Consider the following 23,531-nt stretch of genomic DNA (forward strand, 5'->3'; position numbering starts at 1 on the left):
GTCCAAGCACTTGGACTATCATCTGCTGCTTTCCCCAGGCCATTAGCAGAGAGCTGGATTGAAAGTGGAGCCGCTGGGACACGAACCAGCATCTGTATGGGATGCTGGCATTGCAGGTGGTGGCGGCTTTACTGGCTATGCCACAAAGCCAATTCCAGAAGTCTTTTTAATACACTGCTGTCGAGTGCTATTTTATTCCTTTAATGTGGGCTTTGAGAGTTTATCAAGTGTGATGGTTCATTTTGAGCCACTGTATCAGAGTACCTGAGACTGGTTAATTTATGAAGAACAGAGATTTGTTTCTTACAGTTCTGGAGGCTTAGAGTCCAAGTTTGAGGTGCCTGCATCTGGCGAGAGCCTTCTTGCCATGTGATATAATATCAGAGGAGGAATGCAAGAAAGACTACACAAAGAGAGGGTGCTGAATTTACTTCTGTAACAAACCTACTTTCTTCATAATGAACCCACTTTGCAACAGTAACATTAATACAGAGCCTTGTGACCTGTAATCACCTGTTAAAGATCCCACCTGTCAACACTTAGAGCAGTGGGGATTCAGTTCTTAGCATGCATTTTGGAGAGTGCATTAAAAATATTGCTTTGAGGAATCCTGCTTTTAGAAGGTACAGAAAGTAAACTCAGTTCATTTTTCCTCCTAAATTTCTGTCTCTTCATATATTCTTTCATATATCAAAATGTGTGATTCAAGGCCATCCTGTCTTTACTTGGTGGTAAAGTATACACAGAGCAATAGGACATGCACATGTCATTTTCCTTCTAGAATCTGTTAATAAAGTTGGAAGTAATGTGATATATCTACAAATAAAATGGAAGTAATTGTCTTAATCATACATAATCTATTCTTGGTTACAGATCATTTTTCATTATCACATGTATGGAAATGGCATTGGGGCTCTCAGCTTGATTCAGGTATCAGTCTCAAACCAAACCACGGTCCTCCTTAACCTCACTGCAGAACAAGGCAATTTCTGGAAGAGAGAAGAACTACCACTGTTTGGTGATGAGGACTTCCAACTCAAATTTGAAGGAAGAGTAGGGAAAGGCTACCATGGTGATATTGCACTTGATGACATTGTACTCACAGAGAATTGTCTGTCATCCCATCACCCTGTCAAAGAAGAACCAGCAGTGCCTCTCCCAACAGGTACATTTTAATTTGTGTTTGGTATATTTTTCAGGGTGGAGAGTGGAAAAGATGGGGTTATAAAAGATTTGACATAAACACCTAGGAATTTGTTGCTTTCATATGAAAAAAGAAAATATTTTTAAACTAAAAATGATCATTGAAGTTTTTACTTACAAAAATATCTTTAAGACTATGTTTTGATGGCAGTTTTGTTAATTTCTAAATGATAAAGGATAAGAATTATTGTTTAAGGAATTTTCATAAGAAGACAGTGATTATTCCTCTTCTAAATGTTTCAAATGCAAATTTGACCTTTGTCATATCCATACTTACTGACAGATGCTTAACTCACTCTTAAGTATATATAATGATAGCAGGGTCAAAGTGTGTGTGCATGTGTGTTGCTTTACCGCATCTGCTTCCAAGGATGAGCTATACAATAAGTTTGCTTCAGGGTATAACATGCTCATCAGCTTGTGCTTAAGGAAAAAAAAAATGCCTGTAAAGCAATGGGGCCTTAATGGAGTAGCTCCTCTTTCAGATAACTCCTTTTCCTGAAATATCTGGCAACAGTTGAAATGACTGCTGCTTATTGATGAGAATGTTTTCAGAGCAACTCAGTCAAAGTTCTGAATTAGGAAAATCTGGCTAGTTATATGTGGCTCAGTAATTTAGTGAGCTCAATACATGATGTTTTGTGCAAAATGTCTGTGAAAGATGTGAATTTGGGTGTTGGCATTACCTACTTGCTGTGTTATGTCATCTAATCTACTTAACCTCTCTAATTTTGACCTTTGTTTTCTTGAAAGATAGGGCTGTTGAAATCTAATTGAATGGTTTGAAAAATAATTGAGATAATAATACACATATGTCTTCAAGCTTGGCACATAATTATCTTTTTTTTTCCTGCCTCTCTCTTCCTGGTGGGGAGATTGTGAAGTTAAACTGTGCATAAGTTGAAATTTCATAAAAGCAAGTTGTATACTGCTATTCTACCTTCCTCATGTTCTTGTTACTCAAAACAGGGATTCAGATTTCTTATGCCCTTCCTGTTCCCTTCAAAGAAATTCATCTCACAAAAGTCCCATGTCTAATTGCTAAATGTGTTCATTTATTCAAAATAATAAAAGTTAGCAGTCACAATATAGATCCAAAGGTAATATTGAAATTATAGTCATGGACAGATGAAAAAGACAAAGATGAGATTAAAGTGGTTTGATGTTTTGGGCTTGCAAGCTCTTATAGAACTGAGGTTCATAGAAGTTTGATGACTTGTATGGGTATGATATGAGTTAGGGATAGAAAAGAAGTTGATTTTCATATATAAAGATATACTCCAAAATGCTTTCCTGATAGAAAATCTCTTGGTTTTGAATATCCAAATTTTATAGAATGCTTATATCTCATTTTACCCTGTTTTCCTGGTTGTGATTTTTTTGGCTAATATATATATTGGAAAAACATGTACATCACATAAAACAAAACTCACTGGAGTACTTTCTGTGTAATACATTGCACAAGAAAAAGCTCATGTTCCATTTCAGATTGAACAGGTAGATGAAGATTTGAAGATTGACAGCACAGAGGATTCCCTCCTGAATGTTGCTGTGGCTATGAGAATTGCATGGTGCACTTCTGCTGAATGTATTTATTCAAGATGATTTTTTTTTCTAGAAAGTTTTCTTCATGAATTTTAGCAGATATTAAGTACAAAAACAAACTTAAATTTTAAAATGAAAGGATAGTAAGCTATGGAATTAGCAGGAACATTTATAAGTAACTTTTTAATAAAAATTCTGATTATTCCTAATGTATTTTATTTGGAAGATAGAGTTTGCTGTAATTGTAGCATAGTGGGTTAAGCTGCTACTTACAATGCAGGCACACTGTACTGTGGTTCTGGTTCGAGTCTCAGCTGCTCTGCCTGTGACCCAGCTCCCTGCTAAAGCACCTGGAAAAGCAGCAGAAGATAGCCCATGTGCTTGGGTTCCTGCTATCCATGTGGTATAACCAGGTGGAGTTCTGGCTCCTGACTTTGGCGAGTATCAGTCCCAGCCATTATGATCATTGCCTTTCAAATAAACAAACACAATTTAAGAAGGAGTGCACACAAGTGAGCCGGGAATGGTCCAGGCCAAAACCAGGAGCCTGAGACTCATTCCAGGTTTACCATTTGTGTGGCTTGGGTTATTATTTGTTGCCTCCTAGAGCCTTCGTTAACAGGAAACTGGATCAGAAGCAGAGCCAGGACTTGAACCTATGGACTCTGATGTTACATGCAAACATCTTTTTGTTTTTGAAGGTTTATTTATTTGAAAGGCAGAGTTCCCCCCCCACACAGATTGATTGATTGATTGATTGATGTTCCATCCATTGATCTGTTCCCCAAATGGCTGCAACAGCAGGAGTTGGACCAGGTTGAAGCCAGGAGCCCAGAGCTGCCTCTAGGTCTCCCCTCTCACGTGAGTGCTGGGAGCCAAGCACTTGGGCCGTCATCAGCTGCTTTCCCAGGCACATTAACAGGGAGCTGGATTGGAAGTAGAACAGCCAGGCCTTGAACTGGTGCCCAAATGGGATGCCAGTGACGCAGGCAGCAGGTTTACCTACTATACAACACCGGCCACAACATGCAAACACCTTAGCCACTATGCCAAAAGCCTACCCCTCTATATAACTTTGGAAGGAAATCACTTGTCATTGTAATTCTTCCATGCATTCATGCCTATAAATGTTCCATTCCTCAATTTTGATTTCCCTTAGATCATAGACTGGATATTATTCATGATATTTTGTAAATATTATGAAGAAAATATTACCCAACAAGCATGGACAGTTTTTATACTGTTTTATGGCTTGGACCAAGACTTCAGAGTAAATATACAGGTCAGCCTGGAAATGGAAAAATTAGAATTTCCTGTTGGTTAGATTTGCACTTGACTGTATGAGAACACACATTTATCAATTCAAAACAATTTGTGACCAGCTTGTTTATCCCTCATCTTGCTTAGTGCAAAAGAAATTGAACTGAGTGAAATTCAGTTCTCTACTGCTCACTTAGCATAAAGTATTATTTGTGCTGGGAAATTGCTTGAGCACGTATTTGTGAAAGGACTTCAATTTCAGCATCCTTATTGCTTTTCCAAAGAATATTCATTTGAATATGTGCACGTGCTAGCTATTTTTCAAATGTTTTGGTGACTTTTACTGCACATATAAGCATACAATATTTTTGAATGTCTTAGTAATTTAAACTCCATGCATAGTATAGTACAATAAAGTACTAGTGTAGAAATCAATTTTCCTGTAATGGGAGGATTTTAATGTTCTAGAAATTGTATCATAGGATCTTGCCAGAATGTGCATCTCAGATTTCAATTTCTATTAATACTCGAGCCTATTCCACATAAATTTAAAATGTTGGTGTAATATTTTTATAATCAATGTTCATATTAAAGATTTGATGATTAGTACAAAGCCCCATCACACAATTAATATAGGCTGCTCTCTGCAAGCTGTGATATGCCATGTTAGTATATTTTCAGCGGTTCTGTGCAAACTTTTGAGGCAGTATATTCTTTTATGTATCATGGTTTATCAGTGATTTATAGTGCCTTTTAATACAATATAGTTAAAGCATATATGCACACATATACAAGGGTACTTCAAAATGTTTATGGAAAATAATATTAAATGATAAGTGTGTTTTAACACAAAAATCTTTGAAAACCATGCATATTAGGGATCTTCATGAAGTCCAAGGGCAATGTGTTAGAGATAAAATGCATGGATTTCAGTTTTTTTCACCAATGTAAAATTATTCTTAATTCCATTTTCCATGAACTCTTTAAGGTCCCCTCTACATACTCATATATATATATATTTACATATATTTATATTTATATATATATATATGTAAGATCTTTAGCTAGAAATGAAGATTCCCCCAACACAATGTCTTAAGCAGCTCTTCAAAGTAATGAAGAGAGAAAGAAAATAGTTAATAGATATGTTCTAATTTTTCTTTAAGGTATGCTTCTAGATGTTGCTAAAGCACACTGATACAACATTAACCAGAATTTAGTAGTACAACTAGATAAAAATCTCTCACAAATAATTTTACTGAAGTCATTTTACTGAGTGTTAAACTAAAGTTAGGAGAGGAAATATGAGCAAAACCACAACTGCCTATGAAGCATATTCATACACTAATCCTGCCTCCTTCATGATGGTAATGTCCATGTGGCTTCTGGATAGCAGGGTTCCTTTGTACCTAAGACATAGAAGGGGAATAGAGAGCTGCACAAATGAAGAAGAAAGAGTAAACTATCCGGGAAACTTTGATATTCGGCTGATGACAGAAGCATAAATGCACAGAGAAAACTAGTCTTCTGTTGGTTATTTGCTTAATGACAACTTGCAGAGCCAAAAGGACAGAAGCAAAGGTAGTCTACGTTTCTCAAAGGAGAGCCCCAGGTCTAAGCTGCAAACAGCACTCTACATAAAGCGAACGTATTGGAGTTTAATTACCAAAGACTAAAAAGTTGGTATCCAAATTTTGTGGCTTTCCTTTCTTCTCTCCTCTCTTCTCTCCTCATGAGCTGAGCCTTTCAATAAGGCTGTTGATTAAATATTTGGGGCCTGGGAAAGATTTTGGAGCATGACCACTAAAATATAGCCATGAGCTTAAATCTTATGATAGAAATGATCGATTTTATTAAAAAGTATTTACAAAGTATTTGTAATATTTATAGCTGAATGCAAACAAGGAACTGTAGACTAATCTTTGTTATAATTCTCAAGACATGAAAGAGTCAGGTTTATGCTGAAAGGCTCATGTGTTTTATTTTTTATTAAAAAATTATTTTAAGGTTTATTTACTAATGTTAAAGAGTTAAAGGAGAGAGAGAGAGAGAGAGAGAGAGAGACTGCTGTGGCCAGGGAGTGCAGTGGAGGATGGCCCAAGTCCTTGGGCCCTGCACCCCATGGGAGACCAAGATAAGCACCTGGCTCCTGCCATCGGATCAGCGCGGTGCGCCGGCCGCAGCGCGCCTACCGCGGCGGCCATTGGAGAGTGAACCAACGGCAGAAGGAAGACCTTTCTCTCTGTCTCTCTCTCTCACTGTCCACTCTGCCTGTCAAAAAATAAAACAAAAATAAAGAGAGAGAGAGAGAGAGAGAGAGAGAGAGTGTCTTCCATCTGCTGGTTACTGCCCCAGATGGCTGCAACAGCCAGTCCTGGACCAGGCTGAAACCAGGAGCCAAGAGCTTCATCAAGGTTTCCCATGTGGGTGACAGGGCCACAGACACTTGGGGCACCCTCCATTGCTTTTCTCAGGCCATTAGCAGGGAGGCAGATCAGAAGTATAGCAGTGGGGATGTGAACCAGTGCCCATATGTGATACCAGCATCACAGGCACTGGCTGTACATGTTATGCCACAATGCCAGCCCCTCTCATGTGTTTTTAATCTTTATCTTTAATATTGTTCTGGATAAATAGTAGGCCTTAATCAGTGTTTATCACAGGAATGATGGAATCAGTTTTGATTCACAAAATAGCTTTTAATGTCTGGCTTTTCTTACCAAGTTCAGTGAACATGGGAAGTACTGTCAAAATTTGAAGTTAAGAATTTTTTTATTAGAAAAAATGGGCATTAATACAGAAATAGTGTAACCCAAATGTGGAAAGCAAACATTCATAAAATATAAAGATTTAAAGATTAACCTTCTGCTTTAAGTGCAAACAAAAAATGAATTCATGCTGAAGCCTTTTAAAATTATTTATTTATTTGAAAGACAAATATACAGAAAGAGAAATACAGAGAGCTCCCATCCACTGGTTCACTCCCCAAATGACCGAATGGCCAGGGCATTATGGGCCATTCTGAAGCCAGGAGCTTGGAATTCCATCTGAATCTCTCATGTGTATGGAATAGGTCCAAGCATTTGAGTCATCTTCTGTTGCTTTCCCAGGCACATTAGCAGGGAGCTGGATTGGAAGTGGTACAGCCAGGACTTGAACTGGTGCCTACATGGGATGCTGGCATGCAGATGTTGGCTTACCCCACTGTGCCACAATGCCAGTCCCCATGCTGAAGTTTAAAGCTGGCCATATAGTTCCTGAGACATGGAAAAAGGCATGACTTATGATTTTGTCATTTTGCTCTGGTTAGTTGCTTTTTCTTTGGAGTCTTCATCTTGGGGATCATTATATTCAGTAGAAACAGTGATTTTTAATTATCCTGAATTAAACTTAGTGCAAAGTGGAAGGAAAAGCTAAGAAGTCCCGAGTACACTGTTGAATGTAGAGAAACTGCTGTGCATTTTAAAGACCAGACCTTCCAAAAGAATTATCTTCCAAAAGAATATTCAAGATTGTACTAATGATGATAGTATTGTAATACAGTGTGAAGACATGAATATGAAACATATTTTTCTTTACCAAGAAGGATTTTTATTTCTTAATTTTGTTTAAATGATCTTTAGTGATGACTGTGTTCATTGGTACATCTTTTAAATTATGCTATTTTATTTGCACAAAATATCCTGCTATAATGTTTAATATATGGTCAACGCATACTGCTTTAAGTATGTTTTGTATTACAATATAGCCTTACAGTTTACCTTAAAAATAGAAAGGGACAGGTGTTCAGCTTTGTGATTAAGGTGCCTGCATATCATATTTGATTGCCTGGCTTTGATATCAAGCTCTGACTCCTGACTCCGGCTTCCTGTTAATACAGACTTGGGTGGCAACAGTGATGGTCAAGTGATTGGATTCCTGCCACCCATGTATGTGGCCTGGATTGAGATCCTGGTTACTGGCTTTGCCTCTGGCCCCAGACCTGGCCATTTAGAGCATCTGGGAAGTGAACCAATGGATGGGAGCACTTTTTCTCCCTCTAACAAACAAATAAAAACTTAACATATACAGAAGTATAATTTTCAGCAAAACAGTGTAGCAAAGACTGCTACAACTAATATTATTGATGTAATAGTGCAAACCATCTTGAAAAAAGTTACTTTGTTTCAAAATGGTTTGGAATATGTTTGAAAGTAGTTTGACACATCTCCAAGATGTTGAAATCAGATGATAATGATATTCAATCTATTATTCATTTTAAGTAACAAAATAACAAGAAAATTTATATATTTTTGCTAGATCCATGCAAATTCCTGGTTTTCTTTAGTAAATGTAGGCTATAATCTAGGGAAAGTAGGGTTAATGGTAAAGATAGCACATGTTAATTTTATTTTCCAGAGGAACAGAGAGTATATGTCTCTTAGGTAGAATATCACTGACCGTTAATCTTTAATAAGAAAAAAGAAAATATAATCTTTGAAATATTCAATTAGCTCTTCCCTTTTTAGTGAAAATCATTTTGGAAGTTATGGTTTTGGTCTTGATGCTGCCATGGCTTCCTTTTTCTCAGAAACGAGCGTTTGTGAACATACAAATCTATATGACAGGCCACTTTTTTGGAGTTTCCTTTGTAACTTTGTATACAACTTAAAACAACATCTGGGGTGACAGGAATGAAATTAAATTGTCAGTTTTTTCTATTCACCAAAAATGCAAATTGCCCTTCCTTCTTTCCTTCCTTCCTTCCTTCCTTCCTTCCTTCCTTCCTTCCTTCCTTCCTTCCTTCCTTCCTTTGTTCTTTTCTTAAGTTCTATTTATTTATTTGAAAGGCAGAGTAACAGAAAGAGAAGGAGAGACAAAGAAATCGTCCATCTTCCAGAGATGGCCTCTATGGCTGGTACTGGGCCAGGCTGAAGCAGGGACCTTCTTCCAGGTCTCCCACGTGGGCAGCAGGGGCCCCAGTACTTGAGTTATCTTCTACTTTCCCAGGCTCATTAATAGGGAGCTGGTTCGAAAGTGGGTCAGCCAGGACATGCACCAGCACCTATATGGGATGCTGGTATTACAGGCGACACCGTAATCTGCTACATCACAACGCTGGCCTGCCCTTTTCTTTTTATCTTTAATTATGAAAGCTGATGATTTATAGGGCCATACTTTAGGTATACTCTGCACATTAAATATAGAGATGAAGCCTGTGGAGAAAATTAGACTTAGTTGGTGGACATCTGATACATCTTAAGAGCCATCTTGATTGTTTGCTGTAAGATGCATAGGTAGAGAGAGACATTTCAGAAGTTCATTTCTCCTCCAAGCTAAATGATTCCCAGTGCTCATACAATGTGAAAAATCGTTATTGTTCACTAGGTTATTCAGTAGGGTTCCCAGAAGTCAGGCTTGGTAGCAGAGATACACCTTTAAAGGACACTGTAGAAGTATCATAATAAAGTTTAAAAACAAGGCTCACAAAGAGCAATCATCTGCAAATATTAATTTATTTTTATTAACTGGTAATAATTATAGATATTTATAATTTATAGTGCAATATTTCAACAGGTATACAATGTGTGCTGATTAAAACATGGTAATTAGCATTTTCTTTTCCCTTATTATTTTATGTTTGGAGACTTGGAGTTTCTTTACTCCAGTTCTTCATAAGAGACATAATGTACTATTGTAAATCTTCAAGTAATTTCTTTGCTGCTAGTATGAAGGCAAACTTACTGTCTTATATTTTAATTAATATTGTGGTATGAGCACTCAACATGAAATCTACCCTCTAAAGTTTTTAACTGCATAGTACCACATCACAAACCATAGGTACAATTTTGTGCAGCTGATCCCTAGGCCTTACCTTCCATTACTGAAACTTTATGTCTGTTGTAACAATTTTCTGATTTCCTGTTTTCCCAATCCTCAACCTGTAGCAACCACTAATGTAATATGTTTCCTTAAATTTGACAGCTTGAAAGCCTTGTATGAGTGGAATCATGTAATGTTTGTCCTTCTGTGACTTGCTGATTTCATTTTGCAGAATGTCCTTCAGAGTCATTATTTTGCCACATAATGGCAAAATTTTCTTATTTTTTAAAAGATTTTATTTATTTAATTGAGAGGCAGAGTTACAGACAGTGAGAGGGAGAGAGAGAGAGAAAGGTCTTCTATCTGCTGGTTCACCCCAAGATTGTTGCGATGGCTGGAGCAGAGCCAATCTAAAGCCAGGAGCCAGGAACCTCCTCCAGGTCTCCAATGCCAGTGCAGGGGCCCAAGTGCTTGGGCCATCTTCTTACTGCTTTCCCAGGGCAGAGCAGAGAGCTGGATTGGAAGTGGAGCAGCCGGGACTAGAACCAGCACCCATATGGAATGCTGGCACTGCAGGCAGAGGATTAACCTACTGTGCCACAGCACCAGCCCCAAAATTTTCTTATTTTTAAAGGCAGAATAATATTCCATTGTGTGTGTATGTGTGTGTGTGTGTATCACCATATTGCTATTTATTATCCATTGGGGGATATTTGTGTTGTTTCTGTATTTTGGCTATCATGAATAATACTGAAATTATTATGAGAGTGCTAGTTTTTTTTATGGTGAAAGAGTATTCAATTTTGTCCAATGCCTTTTGTGTACCTATTGGAATTATCACAAGAATTTTATGTTAATCTGGTATATCCCATTAACTGACTTACAGTTGTTTAAATTTCTTCATGTACCATGTATAAATTCCATTTGATAATGGTATATGAATATTTTAAAGATTTATATGTATCTTTTTTTGTTATTACAGTGAAATATCTAACTTTATACAGATAAAATAATTATTTTGCTTACAGTTTTAGAAGTTTAAATTCAAGATCGGGCAGTGTCATTGCTTTGGCTTCTGATTAGAGTAAGGACAGAATCAGTGGAAAGAAAGAATCACATGGTGAACCAGGATGTAGACAGCATCTGCTTGACTCGAGCTTAACTTTTATAAACAACCGTCCTGTGAGAACTCTCTTCCACGGACATTCCTCCAATGACTTAAGGCTCCTCCACTAGACCCACCTCCCAAATGCCATCATTGGTTTGAGTTTCTACCCTCTTATTGCCATCATTTTATGACTTTGAGCCTTGAAGGTCTTAATTAGTTTACAAGCCATATCAAGTTCAAATCATAGGTATTTGATAGTATTTTTAAAATGCTTACTTATTTAAAAGGCTGAGTGACAGAGATCTTCCATCTGCTGGTTCACTCCCAAAATGCTCACAGTAGCCAGGGCTGGGTCAAGCAGAAACCAGAAGCCAGGAACTCCACCTGGCAGGAACCCAAGTACTTGGGCTATCATCTTATGCATTGTAGGCACATTGCAGGAAGTTGGATTAGAAGTTGATCTTCTGTATATGAAGGTAATTGAAAATGAAACTCGATGAAGGGCGGGATGGGAGAGGGAGTGGGAGAGGGGAGGGCCGCGGGAGGGAGGGAGGTTGTGGGGGGGGAAGCCACAACAATACAAAAGTTGCACTTTGTAAATTCACATTTATTAAATAATAAAAAGAATAAAAAAAAAAGAAGTAGAGAAGCCAGGACTCAATCAGAAACTCCAGTAAGATGCAGGCGTTCCAAGCAGCAGCGCAATCTCCTATACCAAACACCTGCTCCAGTTTACTAATATTTTGTTGAGGATTATTGCCTCCATGATTTTTTTAAATTCTATTCAAGGTATACAAATTTCATGTATTTCATATATACAGATTTAGGAACATAGTGATATTTTTCACCCCCCTACCCTTCTTCCTGCCCATACTCCCACCCTTCATTATTTTCCAGGATAATGGCTTTCGTTTTCTTCTGTTTTACAGTATCTTTGTCTCACTTTGGCATGAGGGTAGTTCTGGCTTCATAAAATGGGTTATTAAGAACAAATTACAGGCTGGCGCTGCGGCTCAATAGGCTAATCCTCCGCCTGCGGCGCCGGCACCCTAGGTTCTAGTCCCAGTCGGGACGCCGGATTCTGTCCCGGTTGCTCCTCTTCCAGTCCAGCTCTCTGCTGTGGCCCGGGAGTGCAGTGGAGGATGGCCCAAGTGCTTGGGCCCTGCACCCGCATGGGAGACCAGGAGAAGCACCTGGCTCCTGGCTTCGGATCAGCGCGGTGCACCGGCCGCAACGGCCATTGGAGGGTGAACCAACGGAAAAGGAAGACCTTTCTCCCTGTCTCTCTCTCTCACTGTCCACTCTGTAAAAAAAAAAAAAAAAAAAAAAAAGAACAAATTACAACTTGACATAAGTGTTCAGAGGGCCTACTATGTATACAAGACACTTGGGAATCATAATTTCTACCAAATTCTTGGTATATACTATTAGAAATAGAATGTTGGCTTTAAATGACTCATCAAAAGCATTTTTACTTTTTGGTAAAAGTATCATTAATTTTACTGATATTTGTGTACACGTATTTAATACACAGTGAGTGGCTTAAAGTAATAGCAAAAATGAGGGCTGTAATTGTATTATTGTCTTATAAAGGGAATGGAGAAACAGATGAAGGGAGTTCTTTTTTGTTTTTTGTTGTTGTTGTTTTCTGTTTGTTAGTAACAGGAAAAGTGTTGGGGTTGCACTTCATGTTAGCAGGGAATGAAATAAATATATCTCACATATACAGGGATTAGCTATTCCCTAAGGCAAAGGGGCAAATTCATATTTCTTGTTTGTATTAATTTGATATCCTCTATTAAAATATTGTCACTAAATCACTTTACTATTAACAAAAAACTAGGACTTTTATAGTTTACAGATACTCATATTACATAGTATATATACAATATAATAGTATATTACACTGACATCTCAATTATCAAAATCATTATAGTATAGTGTTAAATACAGAAAATGAAATTTATTGCATGTATCAAATGATACTAGTTGACTGCATTGTACTATTATTTTGCATGTAATTGAACCAATACTCTTAAGTTTTAATTTAGCCTATCTGAAGGGACCATTAGTTCTATTTGACATCCTTGCTGAGTGTGTCAAACTATCCCTTAATATTCCATAGTGTCCTTACCTAGACATATGGGTAATTAAGTATATCAAGGTGACCAGAGAATGGCTGTCTTGTGACTGATTCCTCCCTGGTGGAGAGGGATTGGCTTCTTTGCTGCTTGTTACTAAACAAATAGAGTTATAAATCCTGTATTCTGTAGATATGGCACCTCTAGAACCATATCAGGATGTTAACATGCCTCTGTACTACTGAGCTGCTGGTTATAATGTTTGGAAGATAAAGGAAATTATAACCACTTTATAAACAATACATTGCAAAGTTATTAGAATCTTGGGTAGTGTCTCTGAGCAGAGCGAGTAGAAAGGTTATGAATGGCTCACCTGGGTCATCTCACACATGACTTTATGCTTTAAGCTCCTGTGATTCAGTTTGCTATAGAATCTGTTCCACAACAAAGTTTTCTACTTGGAATTTCTTTTTGTCTGACTAAAGTTTTAACTACTGGGAAGACTTCTACCCAGTTCTATAAAGGATGCTTGTAAGAGCTGCTGCTTAATGTCTGCAACATGTGACAGGAAGCCCTGATGACAAGTCTCTCATGCAGAGAACTGTTCATAACTTTTTTTTTTTTTTTTTTGACAGGCAGAGTGGACAGTGAGAGAGAGACAGAGAGAAAGGTCTTCCTTTTGCTGTTGGTTCACCCTCCAATGGCCGCCGCGGTAGGCGCACTGCGGCCGGCGCACAGTGCTGATCCGATGGCAGGAGCCAGGTGCTTCTCCTGGTCTCCCATGGGGTGCAGGGCCCAAGCACTTGGGCCATCCTCCACTGCACTCCCTGGCCACAGCAGAGAGCTGGCCTGGAAGAGGGGCAACCGGGACAGGATCGGTGCCCCAACCGGGACTAGAACCCGGTGTGCCGGCGCCGCAAGGCGGAGGATTAGCCTAGTGAGCCGCGGCGCCGGCCTGTTCATAACTTTTGACATCTGCTCCACGCACCCCGACCTCAAACGTGGAGAACAACGTGACTACGTTGTTAGTACCCAGAGGCCCTTTGTAGGAGACTGTGATGATTTTCAGCCAAAAGACGCCCAAGATAAACAATAGCTCATTTTCTGTTGCTTTAAGAAAATATCTGAAGCTGAATAAGAAGGTAGCTCAAAAAATTCAGGCAAAAGTGGATTGAAAATGTTAGTTTTTGTGCAGATTTTCTGAAGTCCATACACATTCTTCCCATAAAGCATATTTTACATGAACTATTTGAAGATTCCTTATGTGTAAAGAAAGCAGGTTTATTTAACTCACAGTTTTAAAGGTCCAAGAGCATGACATCAGCATGTGCTCAGCTCATGTGAGAGCCCTTTTGGCCACATCGTCACACCATGGCCGATAGTATCATGGTGGGGACATGTGCAGAAGAGATAATGTGATGAGAAAGGATACTAGAGACCAAGAAGGGGCTACTCTTTCTCTTTTATAACAATTTTCTCTCTCAAGTACTAATGGGGGGGGGGGGTCCCATGAGAATAGCATTAGTTTCCTCACATGGTAGCATCTTCAATGACTTAATTTGCTCCCACTGGATCCCATTTCTTAAAGGTTCCACCACCTTAATAGTGTCACATTGGGAACCAAGTTTCCAACACATGAACCTTGGAGGAAAAACCGCATCCAAATCATAGTATAGACTGTCTCCTAAGCCAGGTGACTTCTAAAACTCACACCAAAAAGGAATACATTCACCTGATTGGATCAAACATGGAGATCTATGTTTCTCTGCAGAGGTAAGAAGTCCAATATGGCTCTTTAAGCAAATACTTTTGCAGCTCTTTTATTATCTGACTCCCACCTTCAGTCTTAAAGAGAGACCAGGTGTGGACCTGAGGTTTTCCCCTATTTAATGGGATAAAAGGCTTTATATACCTGTGAAGTTACAGCAGAGTAAGAAGTTGGGTAGGGGTGAGCCACAGGGAAGCAAGGTTGGAGGGGAAGCAGTAGATAAAGGTCTTTTGAATGACAAGCTATCTTGAGGGGTGATAGCCGTTAATTCAATTGGCTCAATCTGGGAGTGAAGTGATATAAGGAAGGGAAATAACTGATGATATGAATTAGATCTGCTTTTACTAAAGAGATGATGTAATGCTGATGACCCCCAGTAGAGAACAGATGATGATGGGTTTGGAGCAAGTATTAACTCACATCAGATCTGGGAAATGACTCATTAGTCCTAGTAAGAAATAAGCACCACTCACCCAATACTGGGAGATAATTTTCCAATGTATTTCCACATATTTTACAAAGTAGTACTGCCTGCTGTTTGTTTTGGCTTATCTTTTAATTGATATTTATATAAATACAGCTTTCCAAAATACAAACTTATCTGTACAGGCTTGCTAACAGATTTAGAATACGGTGATAATTTCTCCTGGGGGTTCCTCCCCTGCAGTGCAATTCAGGGCATATTCTTGCACCATTTGTGTCCATTCACATCACCCATAGAAATTGGAACTTGGGCCTGTGTGTACTGATGGTCCTCTTCCCCACTTAATGCTGTATAATTGTTCAAACCTGGTAAATGCCACTCTTAGGATCATTGGTTACTATCCTCACCCTGTCTTTTATGACCTTGTCTAAATATGATCAGAGTCAGCAAACTTGGAAGGCTTCCATAGCCTTGGCAACTCATGACGACAGCCTAGGGTGGTTACTGGCGCCATAAACTAGAGTGTCAATTTGTTGGGTCAACAACAGGAGCCACTGTGCACTTGCTCCTCATGTGGGATCTCTGTCCTTAATGTGCTGTACATTTTGATTTGATGCTATAACTAGTACTCAAACAGTATGTTTCACTTTGTGTGTCTATGTGGGTGCAAACTGTTGAAACCTTTATACTAAATTGATCTTCTGTATATAAAGAGAATTGAAAATGAATCTTGATGTGAACGGGAGGGGAGAGGGAGTGGGAGAGGGGAGGGTTGCGGGTGGGAGGGAAGTTATGGGAGGGGGAAGCCATTGTAATCCATAAGCTGTACACTGGAAATTTATATTCATTAAATAAAAGTTTTAAAAAAAGTTAAAAAAAAAAGAAATTGGAACTTGGGGACTAAGCAGACTAAGCAAACTAAGATAAAGGGTGATATTGTGGCTACTACTATTACTATGAATAATAAGCTGTCCCTCATCACAAACCCAGAAAACTTGTGTCTTGTACCAGCATCCTACAGGTAGATTTCTCAGACCTTTCATTGACACCCAAGTCGAATTCTATGGAACAATGTAGGCTGTCTCAAAAATTGATCCCTGAGACAGAAAAACTGAATTTCCTATGGCCCCTACTACCAAAATGGAAGTTCGAGTTTAAAATATTTTCCTCATCTAGAGTTTTTACTATAAATTAATAAGAAAACTTGCCCAAAATTAAATGGGCTCCTACACAGCATACAGTGTTAGCAGCAGTGGAGATAGTTGTCTCAGAAGCTTTTCTCTTGGATAGAATTTGTCCAAGGCCTCTCTGAACTATAGGTTTCTATCACTGATGAAACCTCTGGCAAAGAAAAGATCCTATTAGATTCTGAATTTCTCCTGCCAAATGAGGTCTACCAAATGCATTGCCTTTGAGAAAAAAATATTGTCCTTCTGTTGGGAACCTCTGTTGGGTTGGAGCCACTCAGGTGCTAACCACAGAGTTGAAATGTCCAACTGTCTTCCCTTTAGATGAAGATGGCATATTGAAGAGAAATGCTAATGTCCCACGGATGTGTCCTCCTCATGCAAAAATTGCCACAGACATAGGGGCCCTTGACTCCCTCTCTAAACAATTAGAGGAACTCTTCGACTGCATTGGGATCTTGCTTACAGGAACTTCTCAGCTTGGTTCAGGGATGGCTTGGCCAAACTAAGGGCTCATGGTGTCCACTGGGTGGCAGCAGAACCTAGACCCAAGAATTACTCTGGAAAGCTATTAATCTTGCCTTTTAGACCAAAAATCAGCAAGCTAGTCTTTATTATTTATCTTGTGCTTCATGTATGAATACCTTATTTTAATAGTATGATTATAAGCTCAAAGAAGGTTCAGATAATATATTCTGCACATTTCTATAACAGGACTAAAAGGAATTGTCCCTGGTTCAGGAGATGCATTATTACATACATGTATATATATATATATATATATATATATATATATATATATATTTTTTTTTTTTGACAGGCAGAGTGGACAGTGAGAGAGAGAGACAGAGAGAAAGGTCTTCCTTTTTTGCCGTTGGTTCACCCTCCAATGGCTGCTGCGGCCGGCGCATCTCGCTGATCCGAAGGCAGGAGCCAGGTCCTTCTCCTGGTCTCCCATGCGGGTGCAGGGCCCAAGCACTTGGGCCATCCTCCACTGCACTCCCGGGCCACAGCAGAGAGCTGGCCTGGAAGAGGGGCAACCGGGATAGAATCCGGCGCCCCAACCGGGACTAGAACCCAGTGTGCCAGTGCCGCAAGGTAGAGGATTAGCCTGTTAAGCCACGGCGCCAGCCCTTACATAATTTTTAATTAATCTAGTTGTAAATAAATTGAGTCTTGAATTTTTAAAAAATGTTTTTACCTTGTTCTATTTGAAATATATAATCTTGTTTATTTCTATCCTAGTTTGATTCTCTAAAAATGACGTTATGTCCACACAAAAGATCACCTTACTGTAATAAGGACATTTAGATTACTTATTGACTAAAGTTTAGCCATAGATGACAAGTGTCAAATTCTCCTTTTTATATCCTGGTACAGATCCTTATGAGCTTGCTATCCTACTTAGATATGCTGAGAGAGTAGACCAGATGTTCACTCCTGAGACATGTGACTCCTTGGTTCAGAAATTCCTATTAGGCTGAATGAGTCTTAATTCATAACTGTTTCCTCCAATCATTATTCTTATGGTTAGTTCTTTATAATTCTTAAAATTAATGACTCATGAAACCTAATGTAGGGACCAGCATAGAGGTACAGCAGGTTAAGCTCTTGCTTAAAATTCTGGCATCTCATATGGGCACCAGTTCAAGTCTTGGCTGCTCAACTTCCAATCCAGCTCCCTGCTAATGTGCCTGGAAAAGCAGCAAATGATCCAAATACTTGGGTCCTTGCCAGCCATGTGGAAGACCGTGATGGAGTTCTGGGCTTGTGACTCCTCCATTGCGGCCATTTGAGGAGTAAACCAGCAGATGGAAGGTCTGTCCTTCTCTTTTTTTCTGTTTGTCTCTCCCTCTCTCTCTGTGACTGTCTTTCAAATAAATAAATAAACATTTTAAAAGATGTTTGTAACCAGAAAGTACTGTAGGCAAAGACTCACAGGAATAGTTTCACATGATTTTATGCCCAGATTTATTCCTCCAAATCAGTGCATTCTTGTGTATTGAGCTGCACCAGTTGAGATCATACCTGGTTAATTTCCTACTACAGTTTGCAAAATAGATATTGCTTGGCAGGTAATACTGCCTTTTATGATTTTTATATTCGCTGCTGGATTCAGAACCACAAGTAGAAATGCTCTGTAGAAAAAATATTGGATTTGAATTAGTTTTTTATTTTTTTTAGGTTTTTGTCTTCTCAGAATTAAAAACACAGCATTGAATTAGGCCACTTCTCTGTCAATATTGTAATAAATCAGATTTGAAATAAGATTGATTGAGAACTAACTAGTCTTGCTACTTCTGGTCACTCCCAATTTCGATTGATTTCACAGTCACAGAAGGTTAAAGTTCCTAGAACAATACTGTGATCATATTACTCCTCCACTGAGAATTATTGATGAGTCTCCCTATGCATCATGGATGAAGTATAGACATCTTTGGTCTTTCACTTCAACTCTACATGTTTATTGATTGGACACATGATAATGTTCTAGTCCCTAATGATGTAAACACAAGTGCCATAAATCTCGTACTATTTTATAAGAAGTTTAAGTTAGTAGGAGAGACATCCTTGTAAATAAATGTGTCATAATAAAAATCTGTGATATTATGATGGACCTGTCATGAATATCTCAATGACAATAATGACAGCCTTAATATATTGAAAATATGTATTGTATGGTATATCAGGGCATTGTTTGGCATTTTAGATTATTTTTTATAGGATCAATTAAAACAATCTACTGTAGATAAGATTATCTTCCTGTTACAAATGATGTAACTCGGGCCGGCACCGTGGCTCACTTGGTTGATCCTCCTCCTGCGGCGCTGGCATCCCATATGGGTGCCGGGTTCTAGTCCTGGTTGCTCCTCTTCCAGGCCAGCTCTCTGCTGTGGCCCGGGAGGGCAGCGGAGGATGGGACAAGTGCTTGGGCCCCTGCACCCACATGGCAGACCAGGAGGAGGCACCTGGCTCCTGGCTTCGGATCATCGTAGCTCCAGCCGTAGCGGCCAATTAGGGGGTGAACCAACCAAAGGAATACCTTTCTCTCTGTCTCTCTGTCTCTCACACTAACTCTATGTGTAAAAAACAAAAACAAAAACAAATGATTTAACTCTAGTATGACTTACTCCAAAATCCCATAGAAAGGAATCAGTCAAAAACAATTTTCTAATTATAACATTAATGTCCCAGTTAATAAGTTTTCTATGAATGCCACAACAACTTACCACAAGCTTATTGTCTTAAAAAACACACAAAGTTATTATCTCACAGTTTTGTATTTCACAAATCTGATGAGTATCATTGAGCCAAGTAGTATGGGTAGTGATGTGTTTATGGGAAGCTCTAGAGAGAATCCATTTTCTGTGTGTGTGTACATGTGTGCATGTGATTGGCAGTCCCTTTGTGGAAGAAGTCACATCCCTGTGCATGTAAAACATAGTCGCTATTTCCATATTGGATTTTAGCTGAGGGTCACACTCAATTTTTAGAGACCAGCATGTTCCTTGGCCAGAGGCTTCCTTGCTCCATCTTCAAAGTTAGTAACAGTGGGTCAAATAATTTTCATAATTTAAAAATTTTCTGCCTCTTTTCTGAATTTTGTCCTTATTATACTTTCTTCTTTTTTCACTTTGAAGGATTTTTTAAATAGTTTAAACTTACACTGTTAGTCCAGGATATTATCCCCAAACAACACCCTCAAATTTAATCATATTCTCCAAATCTCATCTTTTTGGCCCTTCTGTAACATGGTCACAGGTTACCCAGAATGAGGAGCTTTGGTGCTTCATTATTCAACCTATCAAACACAAGTTCTTTATCTTTCCCCAAAGCCTACCAAACCCTGTTGTGGATGGAGCACGAGGAACTGTGTTAACTGTATAGCAGACAGCTTAGCATACTATTTGATCACATCTCCCCTAATTCTCTACTTGAAGTTTGAAGTGACAAGGTGTGGATTTTGAGCTCTTCTTGTAATGCTGATTTGCTTGGTCTGTACATGGTTCTCTGAAAGTTAAGTACAGAACACATATGCTTATGCACACATATATGAATAATCATATTTATAAGTGTGTATTTCTATACAAGTACACACATATGAAATTGCATAAATTATAAAGTACTATAAAATATGAGTTTGAATGTTAAACAAAGCTGAATTATATCCACAAGAATACTGTGAGAATTATGCTTCTTATTATTATTTAAGCAACTATTTAATTGATGGAAAGGTGTTTTCTGTTCTTTGTATTTGATGACTTCCATTCTCCTTTCAAAGTAAGCTTAGTACCCAGGTATTCGGTAGCATTACCACTGGTGATTCCCATGTTGTGTCACTTGGTGCCATAGATCCCTCTTACCACGTACTTATATCATTCCGTTTTCCCAGCATATATAGAATATTATTAGTAAATTTTTAATATAAATGTATACATTGTTTTTATTTATGGACTCCAATAGGATAAAGATGTATTCTTTCTCTTCTTGTTATTTCTTACTTTCGCTATTAGAGTTTTATGCAATGAGCTGGAATGGAAAGGAGCACTAAGTATGTTGTTAGGTCCACCTGGGTCTAAATTCAAATTCTGCCCTCTATCAGCAATATGAATTACTTAAGAATTTAAATAATATAGGTATAGAGTAAAGATAATTATGTTTCAGTGTTTTAAAAATTAAAGACAATATATATAAAAGGTCTGGTTCAACAGTTGACATTGCATTGATTTTTGCTATGATAATGAAATGAAATTATTAATGAAAAAATTAGCAATGATAATATCTAATTTTATTTTTTAATCAAAACATAAGCTCACTTAAATTTTACTTCATATAATTTGTGATCCATTCTCTTCTGAAATGTCTTAAAATCATTTACTTGTATTTCAAAACAGCCTTACAAGTGAGTTGTTAATAGTGCTAATAACAATTTTAGTCATGGAAAACATTTTTAGACCAAAAGGTTAAAGGAACTGATTAAATCCTGCCTTTAATAAGTCCCTGAAGTTCTGTGGATTGATTTTAATGGCTTTAGGTTCCAGGCTTAGTTAATGAGACAGTTTTACATCTTGTCTTCAAACAAATGGAATTCATGGTGTTAAAATTATTTGATGTGTTCGTATATTCATCGTATTTTTGGCCTCTTAATTATGCAGCAATCTGAAGACAGTATAGAGGGATTAGTTTACACTAATTCTTCATTTGTTCATTGAATTTTACTTTGTATTTTAAAAAAAATTCTTCAGGAGGAAACAACTTGTTTTAAGCTTTCAGTATCTTACCACAATTCCTTTAACCTTTGATCCACTTTCAACCTATTCTAAGTAATTTTGGGTCCTCTTCCCTTTTTTATACAAACATCATACATATTGTGGTCACTCATCAGTGAATTTCCAAGAAAATTCAACAATATTTTCCCCAGAGATAATAGATCAGTACAGCAGAAGAATCAATATTTACCAATGTATCATATGCTGTGCTAAAATGTCTTGACTAATTTATAGAATTTGATACATTTAGGCACCTCTTAAGTTCAACTTTCCTTTTTTTAAAGATTTTATTTATTTGAGAGGTAGAGTTACAGACAGTGAGACGGCAAGGCAGAGAGAAAGCTCTTTTGTCTGCTGGTTCAATCCCCAAATGGCTACAACAGCTGGAGCTGAGCTGATCCGAACCCAGGATCCAGGATCTTCTTCCTGGTCTCCCACGTGGTTGCAGGGGCTAAAGCTCTTGAGCCATCTTCTACTACTCTCCTAGGCCATAGCAGAGAGCTGTATTGGAAGACTAGCAGCCAGGGATAGACCTGGCCCCCATATGAGATGCCGGCACTGTAGGTGGAGGATTAACTTACTGCACCATAGTGCCAGCCCCTTAAGTTCAACTTTCTTCATCCATACAACAGTATCTTGTCCTCTGCCTCTCAAGGAATTATGATGATAGTAGTATAAAATAATACATATTAATATTCTAAAAACAAGGCATTAATAATAGAATATGATACTAATTTGTCTTTTTTGCAAATAAAAAGAATGGAACTTATTCTGCCTCAAATTCCCCATCCCTCATTTAGGAAACAAATCACTTAAACCAGTATCATGCCAAAAACCTAGATGCAGTCCTGGATCTTTTTCGCTCCCTGATTGTCTACCTTGAGTCTACCAAAATTTCTCTGGGCTCTATACTAAAAATATATTTCCAGTTTCAACTACTTGTCAATATCAACATTGCTAATACTCTTAAAATAGCTCACATTTGCTGGGTACTTAGTTTGTTCCAGGCAGTAGGTTTTCCAAATTATTTGAAAGAATTGATGGACAGGGAAAGAGAGGGGGAGAGGGAGGAGGAGACAGAGGATAAAGGAGAGAGGGAGATAGAAGCATCTTCTACCTGCTGGTTCACTCCCAATGTGGGTGAAAGAGCCAGATTGAAGCCAGGAGCTTGGACCCCCAACCTGATCTCCAATGTGTGTGACAGGAATCCAAGTAATTGGGCCATTATCCACTGCCTTCCCAGACACATTGGCAGGAAGCCAGATCTGAAGCAGTGTAGCTGGGACTCAAACCTACACTCTGATCTGAGAAGACGTGATCTCAAGCCATGACTTAACTCACTGTACTACAGTACCCACCCACCCACCCAACCCCAGCACTACTTGTTTAATATCTTTAATAACTTGAGTCTGAAACTACCTCATTGCCCTGCTGGCTACTCCAACAGCCCCTTGCTGGTGTTTTGTTTTTGTTTTTGTCTTTTCCTATTTCAAAAAATAGAAAAAAGACTTAGTTTTTGAAATGTAGACAGAGAGAGGTCCTCCATCTACAAGTTCACTACCCAAATGCCTGTAGCAGATAAGGCTACACTGGGCTGAAACCCGGACTCAACCTTGTCTCCTCCACGGCTGGCCTTGACCCACATGCTTGAATAATCACTTGCTGCTTGCAGAGGTAGTTGGAGCAAAGATGGGACTTGAACTCAGGGACTCTGATGTGGAATACATGCATCCCATGCAGCATCTTAACCACTGTGCCAGATGCCTACTCCCTCACTGGTCTCTCCATACAGGCTGCCCTTTTCAGTCTACTTCCCATATGTCAGTCAAGTGTTTTTATATAATATTAGTTTTATATGATGCTGGGCTGAAGCTGGAAATGGC

At 38.5% G+C, this 23,531-nt stretch overlaps 1 protein-coding gene across 1 annotated transcript in view; it reads left to right on the plus strand.

The window, feature by feature from the left end:
• MALRD1 (MAM and LDL receptor class A domain containing 1) overlaps nucleotides 1-23,531 on the plus strand; it is a 405,586-nt gene that overhangs the window by 184,948 nt on the left and 197,107 nt on the right. The window contains exon 22 of the mRNA XM_062210772.1: nucleotides 874-1,165. Coding sequence (XP_062066756.1) covers nucleotides 874-1,165 — 292 coding nt within the window. The remainder of the gene's footprint in view (nucleotides 1-873; nucleotides 1,166-23,531) is intronic.

The sequence above is a fragment of the Lepus europaeus genome, chromosome 14 (genome assembly GCF_033115175.1).
Source record: "Lepus europaeus isolate LE1 chromosome 14, mLepTim1.pri, whole genome shotgun sequence".
Taxonomy (NCBI): Eukaryota; Metazoa; Chordata; class Mammalia; order Lagomorpha; family Leporidae; genus Lepus; species Lepus europaeus.